Genomic DNA, 24,574 nt, shown 5'->3' with positions numbered 1-24,574 from the left:
AACTGGGCACTCTTCAAATTAATGGCAGGTTCTCAGACATTTTAACATGAGGAGAAGTGCTCAGTTACCAATACTGCAGTGGAATGCTCTACTAAACCCTGAGAGAAAAAAATACACACACACACACACACACACACACACACACACACACACACATTTGACATCAGGAGCATTTTTCAGAAATCAAATTCCAGAACCTCTGCCGTGAACAGTTTTCCATTTGCTCTATGCTTGTCCCAGAGCATGTGAAACTATATTTAGAATTTTGATTTCAGAAGCTGGTATCATTTAGCATTAAGCACTGAGAGACCTGGATCAGAAATCACCTTACTAGCTATGAATAACCAGGGAATTTTTTCTGTTTCTCAATGATCTCATTGATAAATACATTTTTTTAGAATAAAATCATACATTTTATAAAATGCATATAGCAAATCCCTCATGGATTGGATGATACATAAACGTGAAGCAGCTCAGCCCAGGAGACTGGAACACTTGAGTTCAAGCCTTGGGTCCATCGCTGACTTTGTTTATGAGCTATGCCTCTTTGAGTTTAAGTTTCTGCATTTATAAGAGGAGGATCATTATGCCTTATGTGCAGTTGTGAGATGCAAGAATAATAACGCAAGGTGCCTACCACGGTTCCTGCACGCATTACACAGACTTTAAAAGCAGCCTCATCTATGAAGTCTCCTGTATGAAGTCTTTCCCATAGGATTTTATAATAATAGAAACACACCATAATTAATCAGGTCATCAAGCCAAGGGAAAATGCTCCCCTATGAAGTATTTAAAATTAGCCTTCCCACACGCATTTATGGAATTAATAAAATGTACAGATTGCACTTCATATGTGTTATTTAAGGAAGCAGGAAACCATAAAGTACATATTCAAGAGAACTGCAGTAACGCAGTTTGAAAACTAGATAAGTGAACTGCTAGAGGCTTTCCAGAAATCTGGTTATGGAGCATTTCTAAAGATTCATTAGAGCAAAAAATGTCATCCACCTGAAGATGCGGTTTCCAGGCAAGTTAAGAGGGTTGAGTGTGGATTCGTGAGCAGATTCCAGACTCAAATATTTCAGTTCAATAAAGGGATACAACAATCAAAATTTTTAGAAAGGCTATGATCTGACTGTGGCCTGTAGTGTACATAATGAGCCCTGATAGCCATTGTCAAGGATGCTCTAAAAAGCATTCCCTCAGGAGGTAAGAATTGGAATAGCTGAACTTGAACATCCTTTATGATGGTGATCTAATAATAAAATGATCTTACATGTCTTATAGTAACCATAATAAATGCAAAAATGGTCCAAATTCTAAACCCTAAAAACTCCAAAAACTCTAAAAAAGACTCTAAGCAGATGCTAAAAAACTCTGAAAGGAAACACACGTAAAGTCACTCAGCTCCATGTACACAGCATAACACGCTTAGCTTTTGATGAAATCAGCAATTTTGTGTTTTGTTTTGTTTTAGATTGTAAATAAATCAATGTGTGTGTGTGTGCATATATATATGTGTGTGTATGTGCGTGTGTGTCCATAGAAGTCAAGTACTCTCTAATTATGACCTAACTCGTAAAGAGAGTAAACTCAAAATTTCAAGTATCAGTAAATACATAAGGGAAATTTGAATGTAGTTGAAAATAGTGACACAATTTTGGGGGAAACGAAGTAGAGTATACTAACAGTATGAAAAAAGAAACTTAAAAGTTGAACACTGATGGCTGCAGCATGTCAAAATGATTTGGTAAAGATTTCCAAATGAGACAGATTACAGTGAGTCCCAAATGAGAAACAGAACATTCTGAGTGCAGAAAACTACTGATGAAAGAATTACTTCTCTGTCTTCTGAAGCCATTCAACTAGAGGAACTATAGAACATTTCCAGGTCTTCTCCTGACAAGTGAGTTATGATGGAATGTAAAAATCAGTTTTATTTCAGGTTTGTGGAATAGAAAATACTTTAGTACTCGGTCAACAATTTATTTCAGTGCAATACCTAGTACCATTTTTGAACACATGTTTATTCTTATGATGTCACGAAAATTTAGGATAATTTTCCTTTCCTCATTGCCTTTCTATATTCTAATAGTCTTTGTTGAGGTGCCTTTCTCTCTAATAATTATCCCAGGAACCTGGAATTTATAAGCTTCGTCATCTTCCAGAAAGTCCTGTATGATTCTAGACCAAAAACATGTTGGATTTTTATTTCTGAAGCAGGCTAGGACAAAAAGGTATAAAATGTCATCATGCTCTGCATTTGGAATCATCACTTAGATTTCTAATGACAAATGTTTGCTCTCCGGGGCCAAAATGGGGTGGAGCCTTCTCTGACCCCTATCTGATGAGTACCTATTAGCTCTCCTCTGTGTCCTAAGGTAGGTCTCTAGAATTTCTTTCCCTTATCCAATATAACCTTCTCTTTACTAAGAACCATTTCCTAATATTCACCAAAATCTATTTCCCTTTAATAAAACCAAATTTTCTTCTACTTTCTATTTTATAATTATGCTTTTGTAAAAATTGAGTACAAAACCCACATGGACGGCAACAATGCTCTATCTGCCTTCAACTGCTTCACACCCTTGACCTCTCCCTCCACACTACCAGCTCAATAGACCTGCATTCATCTACCCAGTGATTGCTTCCAGGCTATTCCATGTGCATGCTTTAAATGCTGCCTATCCTTCCATCTATAAAAGAAGTCCAACTCATTCCTTTCTCATTACTTAGATAATTATAGAAATATAATCTCCACCACTAAACTTGCTTAAAAAGACAAAATTACTGATGCCTCCCTTTTGTTCCTGGTAGACAACAGTGGAACCCCTGACACAATGTCACATAAGCATTTAACAGCTTTATCATCAATTGGTTTAATGGCACTGTTGTTGTTTTAATTCTATTATCCATGTGTCTAAGAGGTATGCAATAAGGGTATTTAATTTTGCTAATTTCCTGAAACATTGCTTTAGGTGATATAATTTGAGACCATACTTTTGAAAACATGACAATAAAATCACGAAGAAATAAATACCTACTAAGTAAAAATCTAATTCTATATTCCAAATTTTATACATATATATATATGTGCACACTTGATTATATATGTATATGTATATAATATATATAGATGTATATAAAAATCTACATGTACATGCATTTTAAAATCTTTACATATATACAGATATATGCATATATCCATACATATACAATCATATATAAGTCAAATATAATAAAAAGAAAAAGACCTTTTTTTTTGGTTATGGCTGCACCTGTGTTATGTGGAAACTCCCATGCCAGGGATTGAATTCCAGCACTGGATCACTGCACAGAGTCAGGGATTGAAACCACAACTCCCACAGTGATCCAAGCCACTGCAGTTGGATTCTTAACCCACAAGACACAGTGGGAACTCCCAAAATACCCATTTCTCAAATGACAGGTAGTACAACATATTGTTTAATTTTTAAGTACCCAAATAAGTCATCATCTGTTTACTAATATGCACACTATATGCAAGACGCCACGGAGTGAATGTGCAGCTTTGAATTACCTCCTCTCTTCTTGTGTCACGTCCTTTCTGTACAAACCAGATAACTTTTGCTTGTAAAGATCGTGGGGTACATTCCAGCAAAGTACTATTGTTCTCTATGCCATAGGCCAATCGCTCTTCCGTCTTATCCAGAGCATCCCCTGTAAAATAAATTTTAACATCGGCCCTGAGAGTTTGATTTTATTCATAAATAATATTTTTAAATGATTCCTTATTTATATCCCTACAGAGCCAATCGCTCTTCCGTCTTATCCAGAGCATCCCCTGTAAAATAAATTTTAACATCAGCCCTGAGAGTTTGATTTTATTCATAAATAATATTTTTAAATGATTCCTTATTTATATCCCTACAGAAAAGTGAATAAATTTTTTTAATTTATTTTTTTATTGTTATTCCCCCCCAGTTACACATAGATGTGTATATAATTTTTCTCCCACTGTCGTGCTGCATTGTAAGTATCTAGACATAGTTTTCAGTGATACACAGCAGGATCTCATTATAAATCCAATCCATGAGCAATAGTTTGCATCCGTTGACCCCAAGTTCCCAATCCCTCCCACTCTCTCACCCTCCTCCCGGGCAACCACAAGGCTATTCTCAAAGTCTGTGATTTTCTTTTCTCTGGAAAGGTTCTTTTGTGCCTTATATTAGATTCCAGATATGAGTGATATCATATGGTATTTGTATTTCTCTTTCTGACTTATTTCACTCAGTATGAGAGTCTCTAGCTCCATCCATGTTGCTGCAAATGGCATTATTTCATTCTTTTTTATGGCCGAGTAGTATTCCATTGTGTATATATACCACATCTTCCTAATCCAATCGTCTGTCAATGGACATTTGGGTTGTTTCCAGCTCTTGGCTATTGTGAATAGAGCTGCAATGAACATACGGGTGCATGTGTCTTTTTTAAGGAAAGTTTTGTCTGGATATATGCCCAAGAGTGGGATTGCTAGATCATATGGTAGTTCTATGTATAGATTTCTAAGGTACCTCCATACTGTTCTCCATAGTGGCTGTACCAGCTTACATTCCCACCAACAGTGCAGGAGGGTCCCCTTTTCTCCACACCCTCTCCAGCATTTCTTATTTGTGGACTTATTAATTTTGGCCATTGTGACTGGTGTGAGGTGGTATCTCGTGGTAGTTTTGATTTGCATTTCTCTAATAATCAGGGATGTTGAGCATTTTTTCATGTGCTTGTTGGCCATAAGTGAATAACTTTTATTACTTATTGCTAATTTCTATGCCAGGTCATTTACAGAATTTATTGAGAAAGAGTAGCATACCAAAAACTAGGATTATAAAGGCACAGCAGGCTATGAGTTGAGACAGAAAGAAGTAACTGGGAGTTTGATTCCAAAGGATGGAACATTCAGAACGTTAGGAAAGTGCATTGCCATTAAAAACACAGGAAATCAGTGGCAGCATCCATTAACAAGGCAGGCAAAAAAAGGAGAGGGTAGGGAAGGGAGAGATTGGGAGTTTGGGACTGGCAGGTGCAAACTACTATATACAGGGTGGATAAAGAACAAAGTCCTACTGTATAGTAAGGGGAACTATATACTATATCCTATGATAAACCAGAATGGAAAAGAATATGAAAAAGAACATAGTGATAAAGACATATATGTATATATAGATATACGTACATATAGTTGAATCACTTTTCTATACAATAGAAATTAACACAATATTGTAAATCAACTATATTTCTTTTTTTTTTTTTTGCTTTTTTAGGGCCGCACTCATGGAATATGGAATTTCCCAGCTCATATCACAGCTGCAGCTGCCAGCCTACACCACAGCTGCAGTAACACGGGACCTGAGTCATGTCTGCGATCTATACCACAGCTCATGGCAACAACAGATCCTTGACCCACTGAGCAAGGCCAAGGATTGAACCCGCATCCTTGTGGATCCTAGTTGGGATCATTAACTGCTGAGCCAGGAAGGGAACTCCTGAATCAACTATATTTCAGTAAAATAATAATTTTTAAAAAGCAGGCAAGAGATCAAAAGCACCAAACCAAAGCAAGGCATAGGACTAAACTTCAAGGTTAGAAACAAACACAGAAAGCAGAAATTGAGGAGATACGGCACTACATAAACACAAGTGTGATTGATATCTTGACAATGGAGTGCACTTATCCAGATACTGGGCTCCTTCAGGAGGAAGAGTATGAAACTGAACCAAAAACTTCGTGAACAAGAGCTTTTTGATTGTAGTCTTATAATCTGTATTTTGGCCCAGAAAGACTGTTACTGAACTTGAAACTGAATTTGCAAACAGGCAAGTAATCTAACTGCACTGGGGAATAAAAGCAAGAGGATTTATCCATTGTCTTAACCAAGGTCAAATTCAATAACTAGATCTCAGGGTTTGTTTCCTATGCTTGAGTTCTCCTTGCCTTCAAAACTGACCCTTAAGTTTCCCTAAAACTAACATCCTACCTTTTTCTAGTCAATGATCTCCAAGGCTTACATCCTACACCAGACCGGGGTCTAGCTGACTGACTCTGGACCACAGTCTCTGGATGCATGTATAAGCACATCTGGTCTCCCAGTGGTGGTACCTCTCCCTCTTGCTGCTTCTTAGTGGGTACAGCCTATTCACCAACCACCATGGTTTGAAGAGTCAGGATGGTGTTTATCTGTCTTGTCTGACTACCTGGAATTTGCCTAAAGCTGACACTTTCTCTTCCTTTACCGTTTGGATCTCTTACCATCCTTTTGCAAAAACTCATGTCTATAACATCCATCTCAGCTCTAAGCTTACTCTATTTTACTAAAGAGTCAAATTTTTTCACTTCATTCTAGGCAAAGCTTAGTAGATGACTTGATACTTGTTAGATCACTCTTGACAAAGTCTCCACCTAAAGTAGGCAGCATATTTGTTCTAGGAGTCCCTTTTTGAGGTCTAACAATAAAGTTTGGTGGGTATATAAAACATCTCCTGAATTAAGAAAAATCATATGCCAAATTCACAAAATTTTAAATACATAGAAAAACCTAGAATACTTTCAGTAACATTATTCTAGTATATACCAATCACAAAGAAAATAAGGACTCTTTTTAATAAGCTTGCAGTTTATCTCAATGCACACTCCATGCAACCCACGGCAACTGATTTTCTATGGATTACCGACAAACTGCTGTCCAAAGCACTGCTGAGCTGCATTTCCATGCCGAACATCTTGTCTGCGGAACCGCCTGAAAGGAAGTAACTGCATTTAGGAGATGTTCATATTTCAATTTTCCAGACTTTAAAATACAGCCAACTGCATTAGTTTCAAGTAGTATTCTTCTACTGAAAAAACTGATGAGTCATACAAAACAAGGATAAAATCCAAGTTTCATAGTTTGCCATATTGCCAATGAAAGTTATTCACTGGATAAGATCTACATAAAACTATTCTTTAAATGGTCACATGAGTTTGAATTATGGATCCCAAAACAATAATTTAAGAAGGATCTCTTTATATTTTGTTAAAAAATTTAGTTTAACAAGAAGTCTGCTAGCTTGAAATAAGTGTCTTTGGTGGTAAAATATGTATGCAGAAAAAGACAGAATTTGAAGCAAAGTTAAAAAAATCCATAAAATTCCTATATATATATTAAAGTGCATTTAAGTAAAGGTATTCAGATCCAAATGTTTTGTTCTATAGCCATAATGTTCAATATGATTGCTAATAAACTAATAATATGCTAAATTTACTCTTTTACTCAGTTTTAATATTTAGAAATTAGACGCCTCTTTAATATTTAGAAATTAGACGCCTCTATTGAATGTGATACTGCATTATACATATTTAACAGAATGTCTCGTATATGGTGGAACTCCAGAAATATTTTCTTTATTTTCAATTTGCCCAATGGGGTAACTTCCAATACATTTTCATGTTATACAGTTTATGTAGACATACAATTGAAAAATGACAGAGTTCCCTGGTGGCCTAAGTGGTTAAGGATCTGGCACTGTCACTGTTGTGGCTCAGGTCACTGCTGTGGTGTGGATTCAATTCCTGGCCCAGGAATTTGTGAATGTTGCAGGAGCAGCCAAAAAAAAAAAAAAAAGACAATATTTTTTATCCATGAAAAAAGAATTCCAGAATATACACCATGTTTCACATTTGTTAAGCATTTTTTTAGGAATTAAACAGAAATTATCATTATTAGTATTGGAATGCTAAAATCAAGATCTTCAGCATATTAATTTCAGATTAGAGATAAAAATAGAAGTATTACATAAAGGAAGAAAATGCCACTTGCTTCTTTAAATCATGGCATTTCTTCAAGATTGAGGAAAAAACAGAAGGCAAAACAGAAGTTCTACCCCAGAGGGAGACAGTGAGCCTTCCAAAGTGACAAAAGATGCTTTAACCATATGCAATGAAAAGGGAACCAGATTCAAATCCTAATGCCACCACGCATGTGCTGTGTGACCTTAGACATCTCTCTTCTCTTTCCTGGTTCTTTGTGTCCAGTCAGTTTTGTAAGATGAAGTTGGGCTAACTGACCCCTAAAATCTATTCCAGTCTCAATCTATTTTTATTCTACTTTCTTCTCATTGCCACCAAATAATGATGTTGGTGCATTATTTCAAGAGATGGATGGACTGCTTTCTCACACATGACTCCAGATCTTAGTTAAGAACTCAGTACTCAAACAACAGTTTAAGTATTTCCTTATACAGAGAGCTAAGGCAGATGATTATTTCAAATCAATTTTGTTGGGGGGGGGGAAGCATGTTTTTAATTGACTGTTGATTAGAAAACCTAACCTAGAGGCCTGAGATTTTACAGTTAAGATTAAAACTGCAGAGTTCCCATAGTGGCACAGTGGAAACGAATCCAACTAGGAACCAGGAGGTTGCGAGTTCAATCCCTGGCCTCACTCAGTGGGTTAAGGATCTGGCGTTGCCCTGAGCTGTGGTGTAGGCCGGCAGATGTAGCTTCGATTTGACCCCTAGCCTGGGAACCTCCATATGCTGTACGGCTTTAAAAAGCAAAACAAACAAACAAACAAACAAAAATACTGCCACATGGAAAGAGTTCCCTGGTGGATTAGTGGGTTAAGGATCTGGCATTGTCACTGCTATGGCTTGACATACGGCTTGCTATGGGTTTGGTCTCTGGCCCTTGAAGTCTCTGTATGCTGTGGGTGAAGCCAAAACAAAACAAAACAAAACTTGCCACATGATCAGTCTATTGAGCTAAGTTGAAAATAGAAATTAACAAAAAAGTAAGTAGCATAAGTAAAAAAGTTTTATGCTTCTATAGTATTTTATACTAGGATGTATATCTATTATACAACTGATAGCAGCTCTAGATGGGAATGAAATGGCTCTTCTGTTAATTCCTCACATTACTGAGTATTGCTTTGGTATTGGGAATCCCAAGTCTGCCGAGCAATAATGAATAACAGAACAGGAATAAATCAATGAAACGGGAAATAGTTTATACCTTGCAGAAATGATATTGTATCAGATTTACCCCACAGGTGATATGAGAATTAAGGGAAAAACAATGAGCTAATTCTAGATAAGCACTGTTGATAACTGAACAAAAATTTTGTTTAAAATTATTGGAAATATGCATTTAAAAGAAAGATTATCACATTCTCCAGTAAGGATTTAATTCCTTTTATACTATCCTAATATAGCTGTTCTTTATTTCAGCATTGAGAAAAGAATTTATTTGGACCAGGAGTTTTAGCAAGGTTAAGCAAAGTTGTCTTTTATTCTCAAAGTCGCATATTTTTCTTATACCTGTTGCTTCTCGGAAACTTAAAGAAAATGCTGGAAAGAGACAAAATACAAGAGAAACAGGAAGAAAAAAGACCTTGCTCTATAAATGAGAGTGTATTTTGGAAGGCTAATTTAAACAAGTGGTTTGGATTGTGAATTAATGTTTTTCCTCTGTTGACTCATTTTCACTCTGTGAACAGAAAAGTATTTATTTTAATGACCAGTTTTCAATTTCTGCTGCTAGTCAGGTCTGAAGCAAAAAATGATCTGCTATAAAAGCAAACTATTCTCCCTTATGTGCTGGAACTTATCCAAAAAGTTTTCCTGCAGGGGTGGGTGATGGTTCAAAAGGTTCTGACACCAGTCAAAGATCTCTGTTACATGTCACTGAGCTGGACTAACTCATTTATGAATTTGGCTCCTGATGCCCACATCTCACTCCTTCCTGTCTGTGATTTTTTTCCCATTCATTTACTTAATTTTTTCTAAATAACTCTTTTTGTCCACACTTTCAAATACTATATTACAAACTTGTGGGTCTACATCCTTACATGATGCACCATATGCTAAGAAATATTTAGCTATGGAAACTATTCAGTTCAAATTCATTATTACAGCTGCATGCATAATACAAAACCTTGTTATTCATAAGCATTTAATGCAAGGCTTCTCACCATTTTTATTGTCATTAATAACAATAGGATAATTAATTGTATTACTTTTGGTGAAGTTACCTTTCTGCCCTTAGATGTTGTACTTCACTCCTAACCTATGGAACGCCATGATTTTCTAGGAACATTTTGTGCCTTTGTATAAACAATTTCCTTTTACTGGAATCTCTGTACATCTCCACCTTTAAGACTGAGCTCAAGGGCTGGGTTATTTTGAGAATTGAATAATGTATAATGTGTATTACATTTAGTCCAGTACCTTGTATATATTAAGCGCTCAGTAGTGAGCTACCACCATCCTTATTTACAATTCCATTCTCCAGTTTAGGTTCTGATTTCCAATAGATAGGGGCCTTGATTATTTTTTACTTCTTCTGCTCCTCCTCCCCCTCCCCCTTCTTCTTTTTTTAGGGCTGTGCCTTCAGCATTTGGAAGTTTCCAGGCTAGGGGATGAAATGGAGCTGCAGCCACTAGCCTATGTCACAGCCACAGCAATGCAGGATCAGACCACATCTGTGACCACATCAGCTCACAGCAGGGCCAGACCCTTAACCCACTGAGTGAGGCCAAAGATCAAACCTGCATCCTCATGGATACCAGTCAGGTTTGTTACACTGAGCCACAATGGAACCTCCCTTGATTGTTTCTTCATATCTCTCAAACATAGTACAGTAATTGGCTTCACGAGTGAATCAATCAAAAACCAGTATTTTCAATTAATAACTTTTCTTTACAAAATCAATCAATATTTTCAATTAATAAATTTTCTTTACAAAATCAATTTTGTAACTTTTCTTTACAAAATCAATCAAGACAAAAATTTGTCTTTTTGTCTTTTTTTAGGGCCCCACCCACAGCATATGGAGGACCCAGGCTAGGGGTCCAATCGGAGCTGTAGCCGTCAGCCTACGCTAGAGCCACAGCAATGCCAGATCCAAGCCACATCTGGGACCTACCTACACCACAGCTCACGGCAAAGTAGGATCCTTAACCTACTGAGCAAGGCCAGGGATCGACCTGCATCCTCATGGATGCTAGTCGGGTTCATTAACCACTGACTCATGACAAGAACTCCTCAAGTTAATTCTTTAATACAGTTGGTAAGTTGCTCAGGTCATAAATATCCTCTCTCTCTTTCCCTCTTTTTTTTTTTTTGTCTTTTTAGGGCTGCCCCCGTGGCATACAGAGGTTCCCAAGCTACAGGTCTAATCGAAGCTGTAGCCACTGGCCTACACCACTGCAACATGGAATCCGAGCTGAGTCTGCAACCTACATCACAGCTCATGGCAAATGCTGGATCCTTAACCCGCTGAGCAAGGCCAGAGATCAAACCCAAGTTCTCATGGATACTAGCCGGGTCCATTAACCACAGAGCCATGACAGGAACTCCATAAATATCCTCTCAAAGCATATTTTTATTATCTGCTTAATATATCCTATCTTTTAATATTCATTGGAATGTTTTACAGGTAAGTTCAAGTTAACTAAAGTTTCAATTAGCAACTAAGTTTTTAAAAATAAGATTCCAGGAGTTCCCGTTGTGGCGCAGTGGTTAACGAATCCGACTAGGAACCATGAGGTTGCGGGTTCGGTCCCTGCCCTTGCTCAGTGGGTTAAGGATCCGGCATTGTTGTGAGCTGTGGTGTGGGTTGCAGATGCGGCTCGGATCCCGTGTTGCTGTGGCTCTGGCGTAGGCCGGTGGCTGCAGCTCCGATTCGACCCCTAGCCTGGGAACCTCCATATGCCGTGGGAGCGGCCCAAGAAATAACAAAAAGACAGACACACACACACAAAAAAAATAAGATTCCTCTACACTTGTAAATTTAGGAAAATAACAACTACAGTAAATTGGATAAAATTATATTTTGAAAAAGGTTTCTTTAGTAGCCCCAAGTGAAAGAGCAGAGAAAATGAAATCAGTAAGAATTGATTTTCAGTAGGAAAACTGTATATAGTTCTGTTTTTGCTTTATATTGCTTTTATCAAGAGAAAAATCACCCATTATAATCTAAAATTATAATTTCCCCAAAGAATGCACAATTTCTTATGACTTGAGTGAAAAAAGATCCTTATTCTTCAAAACTTAAGATCTCTTATTCAAAGAATCCTAGGATTTACCTTCTCTAACAAGTGGCAATGACCTCACTGAATTGCAGATATTAGAGTTTGGTGGTCTTTAAGTGCTTTTCATTTGTGTTGAATTAAATCACACATTTCATTAATTATACAGGTCATGCATTTGCCTAGGAGTTAAAATATTCACTTTCAAAATGAAATAAATGAAGACCAGCTGGTGGAGAGGACATGGGGCAAATGCAGGATGTATTTTGGAATTTGTTTATTTATTTTCCTTTTAAGTCTTTGAATTCCTCATATGCAGGGTGGCTTGCCATTTCCACATTTGAAGTTTATCTAAACTGGTTTCATGTCTTGCAGCTAACGTTTCAGGAAAGGGAAGAGCTGATTCGAACCCAGAGGAAAAATAAAACGCCAGCATCAGACTCAGTTCTGTTCTCTATACCATACTCGATGGGAGTTATTTTCAGGAAAAAAATCAAATTTTCAAAGCTTATTTTATGAACAAAATAGGACTATGGTGATTTATTTAAATATAAAGAATATGGTTATTTTCATAGAATGGGTATAGAACGATAGAGACAAAAAAGAAAAAGAAGAAGAAGAAGTGTTAGGGTCTTCCTAAATAAAGAAAGAGCACATGGAAGACTGACTCACCGTTTTGCATGCGTGCCTGTTGGGTAATACCGGGAGCAGGATATACCATCCCAGGCACAGTAAGGGTCTCGAGCCAGGCAGCAGTCAGCACAAGCACTTCCATACATGTCACACTGATGGAATCTGACTTGGGCCACGGCAGAAGCAGATCCAACATAGAGCTGTTGCTAGAGATATCAAGGAAAGAAGAGGCCTCTAGCAGAAATGGACGGAATTCTCACCGAGCAATTACACCTAGATTTTCACTTTCCTACATGTCACCTCAGTGAATAGTCACTTAAAGGATGGCAGTTACTCAGGACAGATAATGGAACATTGATTCTTTCATTTCTCTAAGATCTAAAATACTTCTACAGACTTGGATGCATGAGTAACAAAACTGCTAGAGTGAGACTGACAAAAATCTCAAGAAGTTGACTGTTCTTTGATTCATTATCTAAGTGGAAAGACTCTTTTGTCTTCTAACATTGCAGGTCTTTTAAAAGATCGATAGGAACATCCAATAGGATACTGGATAAATAAATGGTCTTTTTTGGCATTTTTAATTGAGATATAATTGACATACAACATTATATTGGTTTCAGCTGTACAAGATAATTTGATATTTGCATATATTGTGAAATGATCACAATAAGTCTAGTGAACATCCCTCATGACATGACACAAATCTAAAAACTGTAAGATCTACTCTCTTAGTAGCTTTCAAATACACAATACAGTATTGTTCACTATAATCACCATGCTGTGTATTACATCACTAGGACTTATCTATTTTATAACTGAAAGTTTGTACCTTTTGATGATCTCACCCATTTTGTCCACCCCGTGCTTCTGGCAATCACCAATCTGTTCTCTGTATCTATGAGCTTGTTTTTGTTGTTGCATTTTTATAATATTTCTCATCTACCATGAGATCATATGGTATTTGTCTTCCTCTGACTTAACTTCATTTAGCATAATGCCCTCAGGATTCAATCCCACTGTCACGAAGGGCAGGACTTCCTTCCTTTTTATGGCTGAATATTTCACTGTGAGTGAATGTGTGTGTGTGTAAACACACTTTATTTATCCAGTCATCCACTGATGGTCACACGTTTAGTTTCTTTCCATGTCTTTGCTATATACGTAATCTCTCAATGAACATGGAGGTGAAGGTATCTTTTTGGGATAGTGTTTTTTGTTTCCTTTGGATAAATACCCAGAAGTAGTACTACTAGATCATATGGAAGTTTTATTTCTAATTTTTTAGGAATTTTCATACTGTTTTCCATTCTCAACAACAGTGCACACTGACCTACAACATTTAGAAAAGTGATGCAGATATATCTATATATATATAGAAGGATACGGAATAAACTGTAAGCTATGTTGTTAAGTAAAAAGTAACAACTACTTCTGGAGAAATTTATATCAAGGACTGTTTCCAGAAAAGTGGAAGGGAGGTTTGTGTTTTATTGCACACTTTTTGTATTACCAGCAGGATTATTATCTTTGCAAAAATATTAGCAAAAACATCATGGAGTAATGTCCTATCATGGTTTTAGAAGTAAATCTACTCTTGTCTACCTTTCAAAAAATAGAAAATGAAGAAACCTATTACCTATAAATCACTATATATTTTTGTCAGAATAAAACTCTATTAAAACTTGTTAATATAAAAGAGCATATATATTTAAACTTTCTATCCTTTAACCTTAACTAATACACAGAACACACACACAACTTACTCTCTTTGATGAAATTTCCATAGAAACAATAGGAACTGGATCCTGAAAAATTTTAAAATGATTTCTTTTTAAGAACAGAAATATAGAAATATAGAAGATTATGGTTATAAATCACCTGCAATCATATTAAGTATGTGAGTGGCTCTCTGCCAAGCAGTCTATAGCTTTCATTTTACTAAATCGAAAGGAAAATACAATTGAATACATCTTTCTTTTAAAAATATTTTTAATAGAGTAGGACAAAAATGTAGATGAGAAAAGTAGAGGTTAATCTAAGCAGCTTACATTTTGTCTCTAAATTGTAATTTTTGTGTTTGCATTTGAATATTACTCATGCATTGGAAACTCAAACATCTTGAAATAAAATAATGAAGTCAGAGGGTTCTTTCTTATAAAGAAAGTTGAAACCATTAGAAGTAAAAGTTATGCCTTTGAATATGTCTTATTGCCAATAAATCATGTGAGCTTTAATTGTTTTAACCTAGGCCTAAACAAAATAATTTTCTCTTGACATTATCATAGTCAATCATCATGAACTCAGAATGCCCTGAACAAGATGCATAACCTCACTGCTTTAGAACTTTGAAAGGATGATCTACAGGATAGTTTTGAGAGTCTATGCACAATTCTAGGGATGGTGATTAAGACTGGAGTGTCTTTACAAAGCACCACAAAGGCAGTCAATTCTGCAAGTGGAAAAGCTATAGGCAGGTGACATCCACTCTGTGAATAACTACCCTTCAAAGAATTATTTTTTGAAAGAGAAAATTTAATCCTCTGTGTTAAATTTTTTAAAATATGTTAAGCTACAGAACAGTCAAACCATGTTTCCTAAAGGTTTATATTAACAAGACATTGTGATGGATGCTGTTAATATGAGCTCTTACAGAGATCTAATATGCAAAATAAACAAAAACACAACTGTCCTGGTTGAGATGGGAATGTGGTTAACTTTGCGTTTGGCTATGGGAAATCTTATCTCCAGAACAGCCAAGGTGAAATCAACTGTTTTTCATCAATAACAGTATTTTCATATACATTCCCTATCTATATACACAGTCAACTTGCATTATTTGTGGGTTGTGTTTTTGCAAATTTGCTTACTTACTGAATTTATTTGTAACACGAATATCAATACTGGTGGTGTTTCACAGTTATTCAGAGACATGTGTATGCTTAGAGTGTCAAGCACTTTCCTGGCTTGGGTTGGTCAAAGAAAACACATGTTAAATAAGCCTTGTTCAGGCATGAGATGTAGAACTGTTGGCAGTTAAGTTCAGTGTTAATCAACAATATAAGCATTCCCGTTGTGGCTCAGTGGGTTAAGAATCTGACATACTGTCAGTGAGGATGTGGGTTTGATCCCTGGCCTCACTCAGTGGGTTAAGGATTTGGTGTTGCCGTGAGCCGCAGCTGCTACAACATAGGTTGCAGATGCGGCTCAGATCTGAAATTGCTGTGGCTGTGGCATAGGCCTCAGCTGCAGCTCTGATTCGACCCCAGCCTGTAAACTTTCATATGCCACAGGTGTAGCCATATATATATATACACATATATATGTGTGTGTGTGTATATCTTTAAACAGAAAAACACATAAAACAAGGGGTTATGTATTGATTGTTTCACAAGTATTTTGACTAGAGACACATAGGAGCCCTGTACTTCCCCCTGAAGCAATGATTCCTAATTCAGTGTTCACAGTGACGTCAAAGACTTACTGTTACAATTGTTGATACTCTGTGTGCATGCCTGTGTGTGTGTATATTTGTATGTGTGTGTATACAGTTGTTTCTATCATATCTAATCTTTCCATTATCATTTTGGGTTTTTCTTTTTTAGTAAATTCTCTGTATAAATATTTACATGCTATAAAAAGAGCAATGTACTTATCACACTACAATGTCTACAATATGAAACCCCCAGTGCTAGTTTTTCATTATCTGCATTCATAGTGCATTTGTTCAAGATGATACATTGTTACAACGATTCTAGAATTTATTTGTGGGGTAAGTGTTATTTATGTCAGAGCTCATATAATGAAATTCTTTTCATACATGGTAAATACTGGCCTCTTCATCTGAATAGTCTATGACAATCAAATAGATGTGTCAGAATTTTAAATCATTTGTCACTTAAATTCACTCTGAATTCACAATATACCTGTTAGGAAAAAAAACTGACATAATATTTCTCTTATAACTCCTTCGCAATTGTCTATAATACAGAAATTTTGGCTACATTTTTTACTAAAAATACCTTGAATATCTGAAGTTCTTCTAGAATCACTTCTTCCATTGACTCTGTTTCTTGGTTGTAAATCGTGATCACTTTCAGCACAATTCCATTATCTGTAAGAGAACAAGAGAAGAGAAAAACTAGAAGCTTTTTCACAATCTAGTTCTCAAAGAATTAAAAACCATGGAGAAACTATGAATTCAAATAAAATTTAAAATCTAGATTACAAAACATTTAGTCACTGCTAGTTAAAACAATCTGACTACTTATACATTCATATTTTCAATTAGCAAAAAAAATTAACTTGATGCACCTGGCCAAAAAATAAAACTAAATAATGTATAACTATTTTTTAATAATGTGATCAAAAATCTAGTTAAAGGTTCAGACATCAAAAAGCCTTTTGGAATTAATGAAAGATAAGATGAATGGCAAATTATTCTAGCTTCTTCTGTGATGTATGATGAAAGAAAATTTTTTACCTACAGCTACCTTCCTGGTAAGAAAACTACACCTTTAATCTTAGGGAAAATTCCAAGCAACACTATGGAAATCTATAGATAGAGAGGAAGAGTATATCTATATAAGCACTCTTTTATTTTTCCTTTGAGGGTTTGTTTTTGTTTTTGTTTGGTTTTGTTTTTTGTTTTTTTGTTTGTTTGTTTGTTTTGGTCTTTTTAGGGCATATGGAGATTCCTTCCCAGGCTAGAGGTTGAATCAGAGCTGTAGTTGCTGGCCTATCCCACAGCCACATACACGTGAGATCCAAGACGCGTCTGCGACCAACACCACAGCTCACAGAAACGCTGGATCCTTAACCCACTGAGTGAGGCCAGGGATTGACCCTGAGTCCTCATGATGATAGTCAGATTCGTTTCCACCGAGCCACGACGGGAACTCCTTTGAGTTTTAATGAGATATAATTTACATGCAGCACCATATAAGTTTAAAGTGTACAACATAATAATCTGACTTAAATACATCATGAAATGATAACCACAAGAAGTTCAGTGAACATCTGTCATCTCATATAGATATAAAATAAAAGGAGATTTTCTTTCCTTGTGATAAGAATTCAGGATTAACTCTCCTAAAAAGTTTCATATATAACATACAGAACTGTTAATTACATTAATCATGGTGTACATTATATTCTTAGTACTTATTTATTTTATAACTGGAAGTGTGTATCTTTGACAACCTTTGTCCATTTACCTCAGCTTTTACCTCTAGTTACCCCAAATCTGGATATATACACTTTTAATAAAAATTTCAAGTATACACTATTGAGAGAATAGATAATGAAGCCTCCTGCACTAATCACTTATATTCCATAATTATCAATAATTATATACATTTATATTCACATTTCAAAATTCTACCTTATTTTTCTTATTTCTGATATTCTGAGCTTGTATTTTCCAATGAAAAATTTAATAAGATACTAATTTGCCTGTAAGAATTTCAATTTGGTGTAGCACTAGAAATAACTTAGGGAAAAGAAAAAGCACTTTGGAGGTTCTGATCCGAGAATGTCTAGGTATTTAAGCAAATTGTTTAAAAATTATAAAACCTTGTGATTGGTTAATAAAACCTGATTAAAATAAATTAAAAACAATTACCTGTATTGTACACTAAGAGAAATAAAAATTAGCATACCAAGCACCCATTGTAAACACCCACAATTACTATATCAAGTAAAAAGTAAAGGTGAAATTCAAATTATCAATTTGAAACGAGTGATTTTGCAATAAGCACTATTTATACAGTACTAAAGCATGTGCCAATAAATTTTGAGGAAAATAACTATCATTTGTGGGATTTTCCAATGTTTTACTCAACACACATTTATCAAATATGTTCTGTTGTGGTTCAATATAATGACATCTTTATGTTAAACATAGGTTACATGAGAGCTTGAGTGTATATCTGATATTTCTGGAATTCTCTCACATAGCTTTGATCAATCTACCAAAAGAGTACTTCTGAAAACATTCTTGGGCTCATAATATACATGACTTCTACTTTCCAGGGCACTTAAAAATAACATACTTTTTCCCGTGATTGATTTTGTCAATGACTACTCTTGCTTACAAAATTCTTTTCTTTAAAAACTCTGGATGTCACTACAAGTAAATTTATGTCCAGGTAACTTTAACTTTGTTAAAAGAAATCTGATGCTTTTAATCTTAAACCCACAGTGCAGAGCACACTATTAACCTTCTAAAATAAATGAATAAAACATAGCCTATACCAGAGATCAATTTCTGGAAATCAGTTGAGTATTTCTTTACTTAAACCTTTGCGTTCTTTAAAAGTATGCCCGGAAAATCTCAGGTACTGATACTCATACTATAGACTAACTCCTGATCTGGGAATAAGCAATGTCTCTTTAGAATTATGCACTAATGATTAAAGTTATGTATGATAGAATGCTTACTCTTTTAACTAGTAGCTGCTATAGCATTATGATGTATATAAAAAAATAAGTGATCATTTTTCATTGTAACGACTTTTTAAATGACTATAATTTTAAAGTACTTGACAGAATTTGCTACCTACTACCCTGATGCTAAAAGAGTCCAAGTTCTCTTCTAGGAGCTATATCTGATGTGTGGCATTAATTGAAATTACAAAATTATTTGAAATTTTCACTTTGTGTTATTAATGTAAGATATTGTGGCTTTGGTGTAAAATTTTATCTCCATCATGGGTAATGTTTGGCCTGTTTGGTACAGATGGCTGAATTCTGATGGGGCCTGATAAGCATAGCTGTGATGAAAGATTTAGGTGAAGTTTCCTAAACTTCATCTAAAGACTGAAAAGTCTTGGAGTTCCCGATGTGGCGCAGTGGTTAATGAATCCGACTAGGAACCATAAGGTTGCAGGTTCGATCCCTGGCCTTGCTCAGTGGGTTAACGATCCGGTGTTGCCGTGAGCTGTGGTGTAGGTTGCAGACACCACTCAGATCTCGAGTTGCTGTGACTCTGGTGTAGGCTGGCAGCTACAGCTCTGATTAGACCCCTAGCCTGGGAACCTCCATATGCCACTGGAGCAGCCCAAGAAAATGGCAAAAAGACAAAACAAAACAAAACAACAACAACAAAAAAATAAAGACTGAAAAGTCTTGAAGACTTAATGAGCAGCCAAAGGTTATCAGTAGACCTAGGGTACTAACAGAAGAACCAAACTTGCTCTAGCACCCTACCTCCTCTATGAGCTCTTTTTGGAACCAACGATGTTTATTCATTGTTCATTAACATCAATTATTTATTCCTACATGGATTCATTTGTTTAAATATATTAAGTATTGACAATGCATCAGGAATTATGTGCTGTAACTGCCCCAAATCCTATCTTCCAGTGCAATGGACAAGCAGTTTGCAAATGAGCCAATGGGTCAACAGTTTTCTTGATAGTTTTTTTTAATATATATATAATAATGTTATTGATTTTAAAGTTCAATTTAAATGTCTCTGAGTACTTTCTAATCTTTTTACCTGTCCCGATAAACAAGACATCATACTGGCCATCCTCAGCTTCCACTCGATCCACTGCTATTTGTTTCAGGTTATATTTTCCATCTGTTTTTACCAGTATTGGTTTTTTATGGGCAGGTTTTATGGGCTGGTACATAAGAGGATGGCTTCTTGCAAATCGAATAGCGTCATCGGGATAGTCTTTGGTGGTTCCGTACCTCCCTCCATTCACTTTGCTGGCACACTGAAATACATGTGGATGAGAGAATTTTTTTTTTTACCTTAAATCTAAAGAGCAAATTTATACTCAATTATGAAAAGTATTAGGATAACTGGGTATATTCAATTAATCTACTCTGCATTTAGCAACATTTCGTAACCATGCATTTTCTATTACAGAAATAAAATCTGCATTAAAAATTGCATACAGAAACTGAATTATTTCAAACATACAGCACTAGAAATATACAGATAATCGCAAAAGCTTTAAAAAGTGAAGTATATTTAATACTGGTATAGTTTGGAGGTAATAAAAATGTATAACAGTATAAATATTGCAATTATTTTACCTGTTTCTAAAATTTATTTTTTCACAATGTAAATTAAATTTTAAAGGCAAACAGTATATTGTTTATAGAAAAACAAAGAACCTCATTATTGTGCTAAATCTTCCCCCCAAATTAAGAATCATAACCATATGAAGTAGCTTTCCTATTATTGACAGAATGATATGATTGGTAATGGTTCCAACTGTCTCAATGAGTATATAATTTTTGCGCTATAACATAGAAACCAAATTCAAACTCCATCATGGTTAATTAAGGGGAAAAAACCTTCTTTGCTCTACTGCAATCTGTATGAACTTATATTATTTTTGTATGAATTAGACACAATAAATTGAGAAAACCAGAAATATTTGCTGTAACACATCTCAGTTCTTAAATTACTGCCTCTCAAAATAATTGTTTAATAGCACCAAAGCTGCTTTTTTGGAATATCTTTAACTGTGTTAATTCAGGCTTATTATTAAGTTCTCCCTCATTTCACATACTTTCCTTCTGAACCAGCAGAAATTGCAATGATTACTTTGACAAAATGTTTCCACTTCAGAGTATAAACACATTAGTTTAGTAATCAGGTTCTATAAAGAGGGTATTCTAATGGTTTGCTTTAAAAAAATTCAGGCCGTATTTCTTAATTTGGCATGGATTTTTCATTTGCGTGTACTTTCATGATATATGATTGAAAACACTGTGGACCAGCCTGGAAGCAGTTCAGTAACCAGTTACTTCCGCCAAATCTCCTTTAACACCATGCGGTGTCAAGAAGCATTTCCAGCGAAGCCACAGGAGTGGGTTTTTTTCCATTTAAATTGTAATTTTAATCAATAGAGTGAAATAAAATAGACCTTATGTCTTCTTGGAAGTAATAATTTTAAGCTAGTGAGAGTGAAATGGTAAAGCCTTACACTTGTTAACGGAGGCGGTTAAGGTTTGTTTCCACTTTGGATTCTGGCTCTGCAAAAATGGTTTCTACTTGACTTGCAAGTACTTGTGGAATCAGCATAGTGATGAGTTTTCACCAGCTGCTCATAAGAGTGTAGACTGTGACTTGCCTGACAAGTTCAATGTCTATTCTTCATGGGCAGCAGATAAAATGATGCTACATTTTCCCAACCTAGTTGTGTATAGGACACATGATAGAAAATCATCGTCATCATCATCTTTACATGTACAATCAAAAGCACAAAGTCTGAAGGGCTAGTTAGGGAGAATCTTAGTAGCACCAGTTCAGAGGCAAATGGCGGAACTTCCTGTACTCTAGCAACACGTCTGTGTTGTTATTTTTTTTCTAGAAGACCAGCAAGGATGTCAAATGAGGTGCTCATCATTCTGAAGAGGCTGAGAAAAAGCTTCCTCTTGACATAATGAAGTGAGGAGTAGGAAGAAAGTTTGGCTTAGGGACCCCGGAGGCTGACTCAAATATTAGAATATCAAAATTGTAACATTTGCTTGCTTGGAAACCATATGTAGCACTAATGCTTCTGAAGAGACTGAAAGAACCATGATGCTTATTTTACTGTAAGTTTTTGTATTCACTAGTACCCTTAAAAATTAAAAGTTAAATTTTAGTTAGAGCTACTTAGCCAAATTACCAATAATAATATATACTTTATAATGTTAAGATGTGCCCATCTTAGATTATATTCTTCTCATTAAACAACAAGCAAATGTCTCTAGGTATAAGCAGTAATATTTCTTTACAATGCAAGTAAATAAGCATATTTTAGGTGGAGTATTTCTTAACTGTTTCATGCAAATTTTGTGATGCATCTAAACCAAAAAAAAAAAATAGTACTAAAAGAGCCATTAAACAATAAGAATACTTTGTTAAATGTCAAAACTTACAGAACCAGGCCTTGGATAAGGGACTTTCCCTTCATAGAGTGACCAGTGGTATTCAGGTCCTTCCTTATGTGCATATGGTCCGTTAAAGGCTGCCCGGATGCCGGCCATGTGATAGACACATATAGCATGCCCTCTAAATATATTACTGGAAAAAAAAAGATAATTACTATTCTGGAACAGACTAGAAAGTCATCTAGTCAAACCCTACAGACTATGTAGATAAGGATGAATCTTCTGGGTAAAAAAGTTGACATCTCTTAAGCATAGGATAGACGTATTAACTATTGTAACATTCTAAATAACAAAACTTACCATTTCTTTGCCTATTTATTACAATAAATTGAAAATGACATTGTTAGGATCACAAAAGCAGCTGCACACTTTACTTTTTAAAAACTTTATTATTATTTTTAATTGAAGTAGGGTTGATTTACAATGTTGTGTTAATTTCTACTGTACAACAAAGTGATTCCATTATATATCTATGTACAGTCTCTTTAATATTCTTTTCTATTACAGTTTATTTCAGGGTAACGAATTATAGCTCCTGGTGCTACACAGAAGGACCTTGTTGCTCAACCCTTCCATATATAAGAGTCTGCATCTGCTAGCCCCCAAATTCCAGTCCATCCCTCCCCCTATTGCAGTATCTTACATGGAATTTTTATATTTTTTATTAAGGAAGAGTTGGCCTTAATACTTAAAGAGTTTCATTCCCAAGATGAGTTATTCATTTTAAGGTTTTATCTCCTTGTTTGTTGACCTCTCTTCAGAGTAGACAGTGTTTTCCTAACTGCCATGCTGTGAATATTGCTATAGATTCTATTCAAATTCTATTATTTTTCTTAATGTTTATGATTTGAAGGAGAATTTAAAGCCTCAAAAACATTTGGGGCTTTGTTCCCTTCATGAGCTTGGGGTCGCACACACATTAATAAGCTTGCTGTATGTTCCTTCCTCCAGGTCATTGAAAACAGTGCTCCAGCGGAAAGATGACTAGGCTGCACCAGATTAATTTTGAGAAAAAGACTTAAATTATATAAAACTCAGATTCTTCACCCCCAGAACTAGTAGCAATTGAAATTATTTCCTTAATAAAAATTTCCTCTTGGTGAGGATAAAGGCAGTAGTTGACTCCCTACAGCAAGTTGTACTGGGGGCATTTAAAATAAGATTGCAAAGGGCATTTTTAAATGATTTGTTTTAAAGATCCAGCCCCATTTCTTAATCTGGCATAATCTGAATGATGGCATAGTCCACTTCCCTGGCCTCTTACTTTGAGTATTAAAATAGTTTGTGAAAGTGCTCTGCAAAATGCAAAGTTCTTTATAGCATTTCCTATATTCAGAGACACCTGTAGAACAGCAGTTTGGTTACTGTCTGAGGACATCAATTTACATGTTTTACAACACACCTTGAAGCAATTGGAGATGCCTGCAATGGCAAGAAAACCAGAGGTAAACTAAAGTGGCAGTAAACTTTGATCACATGCTACGATATCAACCGTTACGTCAGGTAACAGCTGGGAAGCCTTTTTTGCAGACTTATGTATAAATTGAACAGTCAAAATTGAAATTATGGAAGAAAATAATGTCTGAAATGTCAGACATACTCATTATGTTCTCATTTAGGAAAGCAGTTTATAAACTGATCATTCTAATCCATTAAAAAAACTATACTGACTATTGCATAGCTTATATTTATTACATAAAGCCATGGAATTATCATACAATTCATAAATTCATCTCTGGTTTAAGGGAGGGATAAAGTGTGAAAAACGGGGATTTTCCATAAACTGTGATAACTACCAATATACATTAACTACTTCTTGCATCAAGGAATAATTGACAGCAAAATTGTTTCCATGTTTCTGTGTTGAAGACAAGGTCGCCTTACAATAGCAGGATACTTGTCCAAAGAGCTTTATTTATTTATTTATTTGTTAAGTGAACATAAGAAATTACCTGCTGAAAAACTGAACCAAAGCTATGTGGAGAGACCCTAAGCAAACA

General features: G+C 35.5%; 1 protein-coding gene across 1 annotated transcript in view; it reads right to left on the bottom strand.

Annotated features, from left to right (window-relative positions):
- SEMA3E (semaphorin 3E) overlaps positions 1-24,574 on the bottom strand; it is a 259,711-nt gene that overhangs the window by 15,679 nt on the left and 219,458 nt on the right. Inside the window, exons 10-16 of the mRNA XM_047753502.1 lie at positions 22,563-22,707; positions 20,176-20,398; positions 16,697-16,788; positions 14,441-14,482; positions 12,714-12,880; positions 6,706-6,773; positions 3,560-3,699 (exon numbers count right to left, since the gene is read on the bottom strand). Coding sequence (XP_047609458.1) covers positions 3,560-3,699; positions 6,706-6,773; positions 12,714-12,880; positions 14,441-14,482; positions 16,697-16,788; positions 20,176-20,398; positions 22,563-22,707 — 877 coding nt within the window. The remainder of the gene's footprint in view (positions 1-3,559; positions 3,700-6,705; positions 6,774-12,713; positions 12,881-14,440; positions 14,483-16,696; positions 16,789-20,175; positions 20,399-22,562; positions 22,708-24,574) is intronic.

Source organism: Phacochoerus africanus, chromosome 11, assembly GCF_016906955.1.
Source record: "Phacochoerus africanus isolate WHEZ1 chromosome 11, ROS_Pafr_v1, whole genome shotgun sequence".
Classification (NCBI taxonomy): Eukaryota; Metazoa; Chordata; class Mammalia; order Artiodactyla; family Suidae; genus Phacochoerus; species Phacochoerus africanus.
This window is presented reverse-complemented; position numbering and strand designations above follow the sequence as displayed.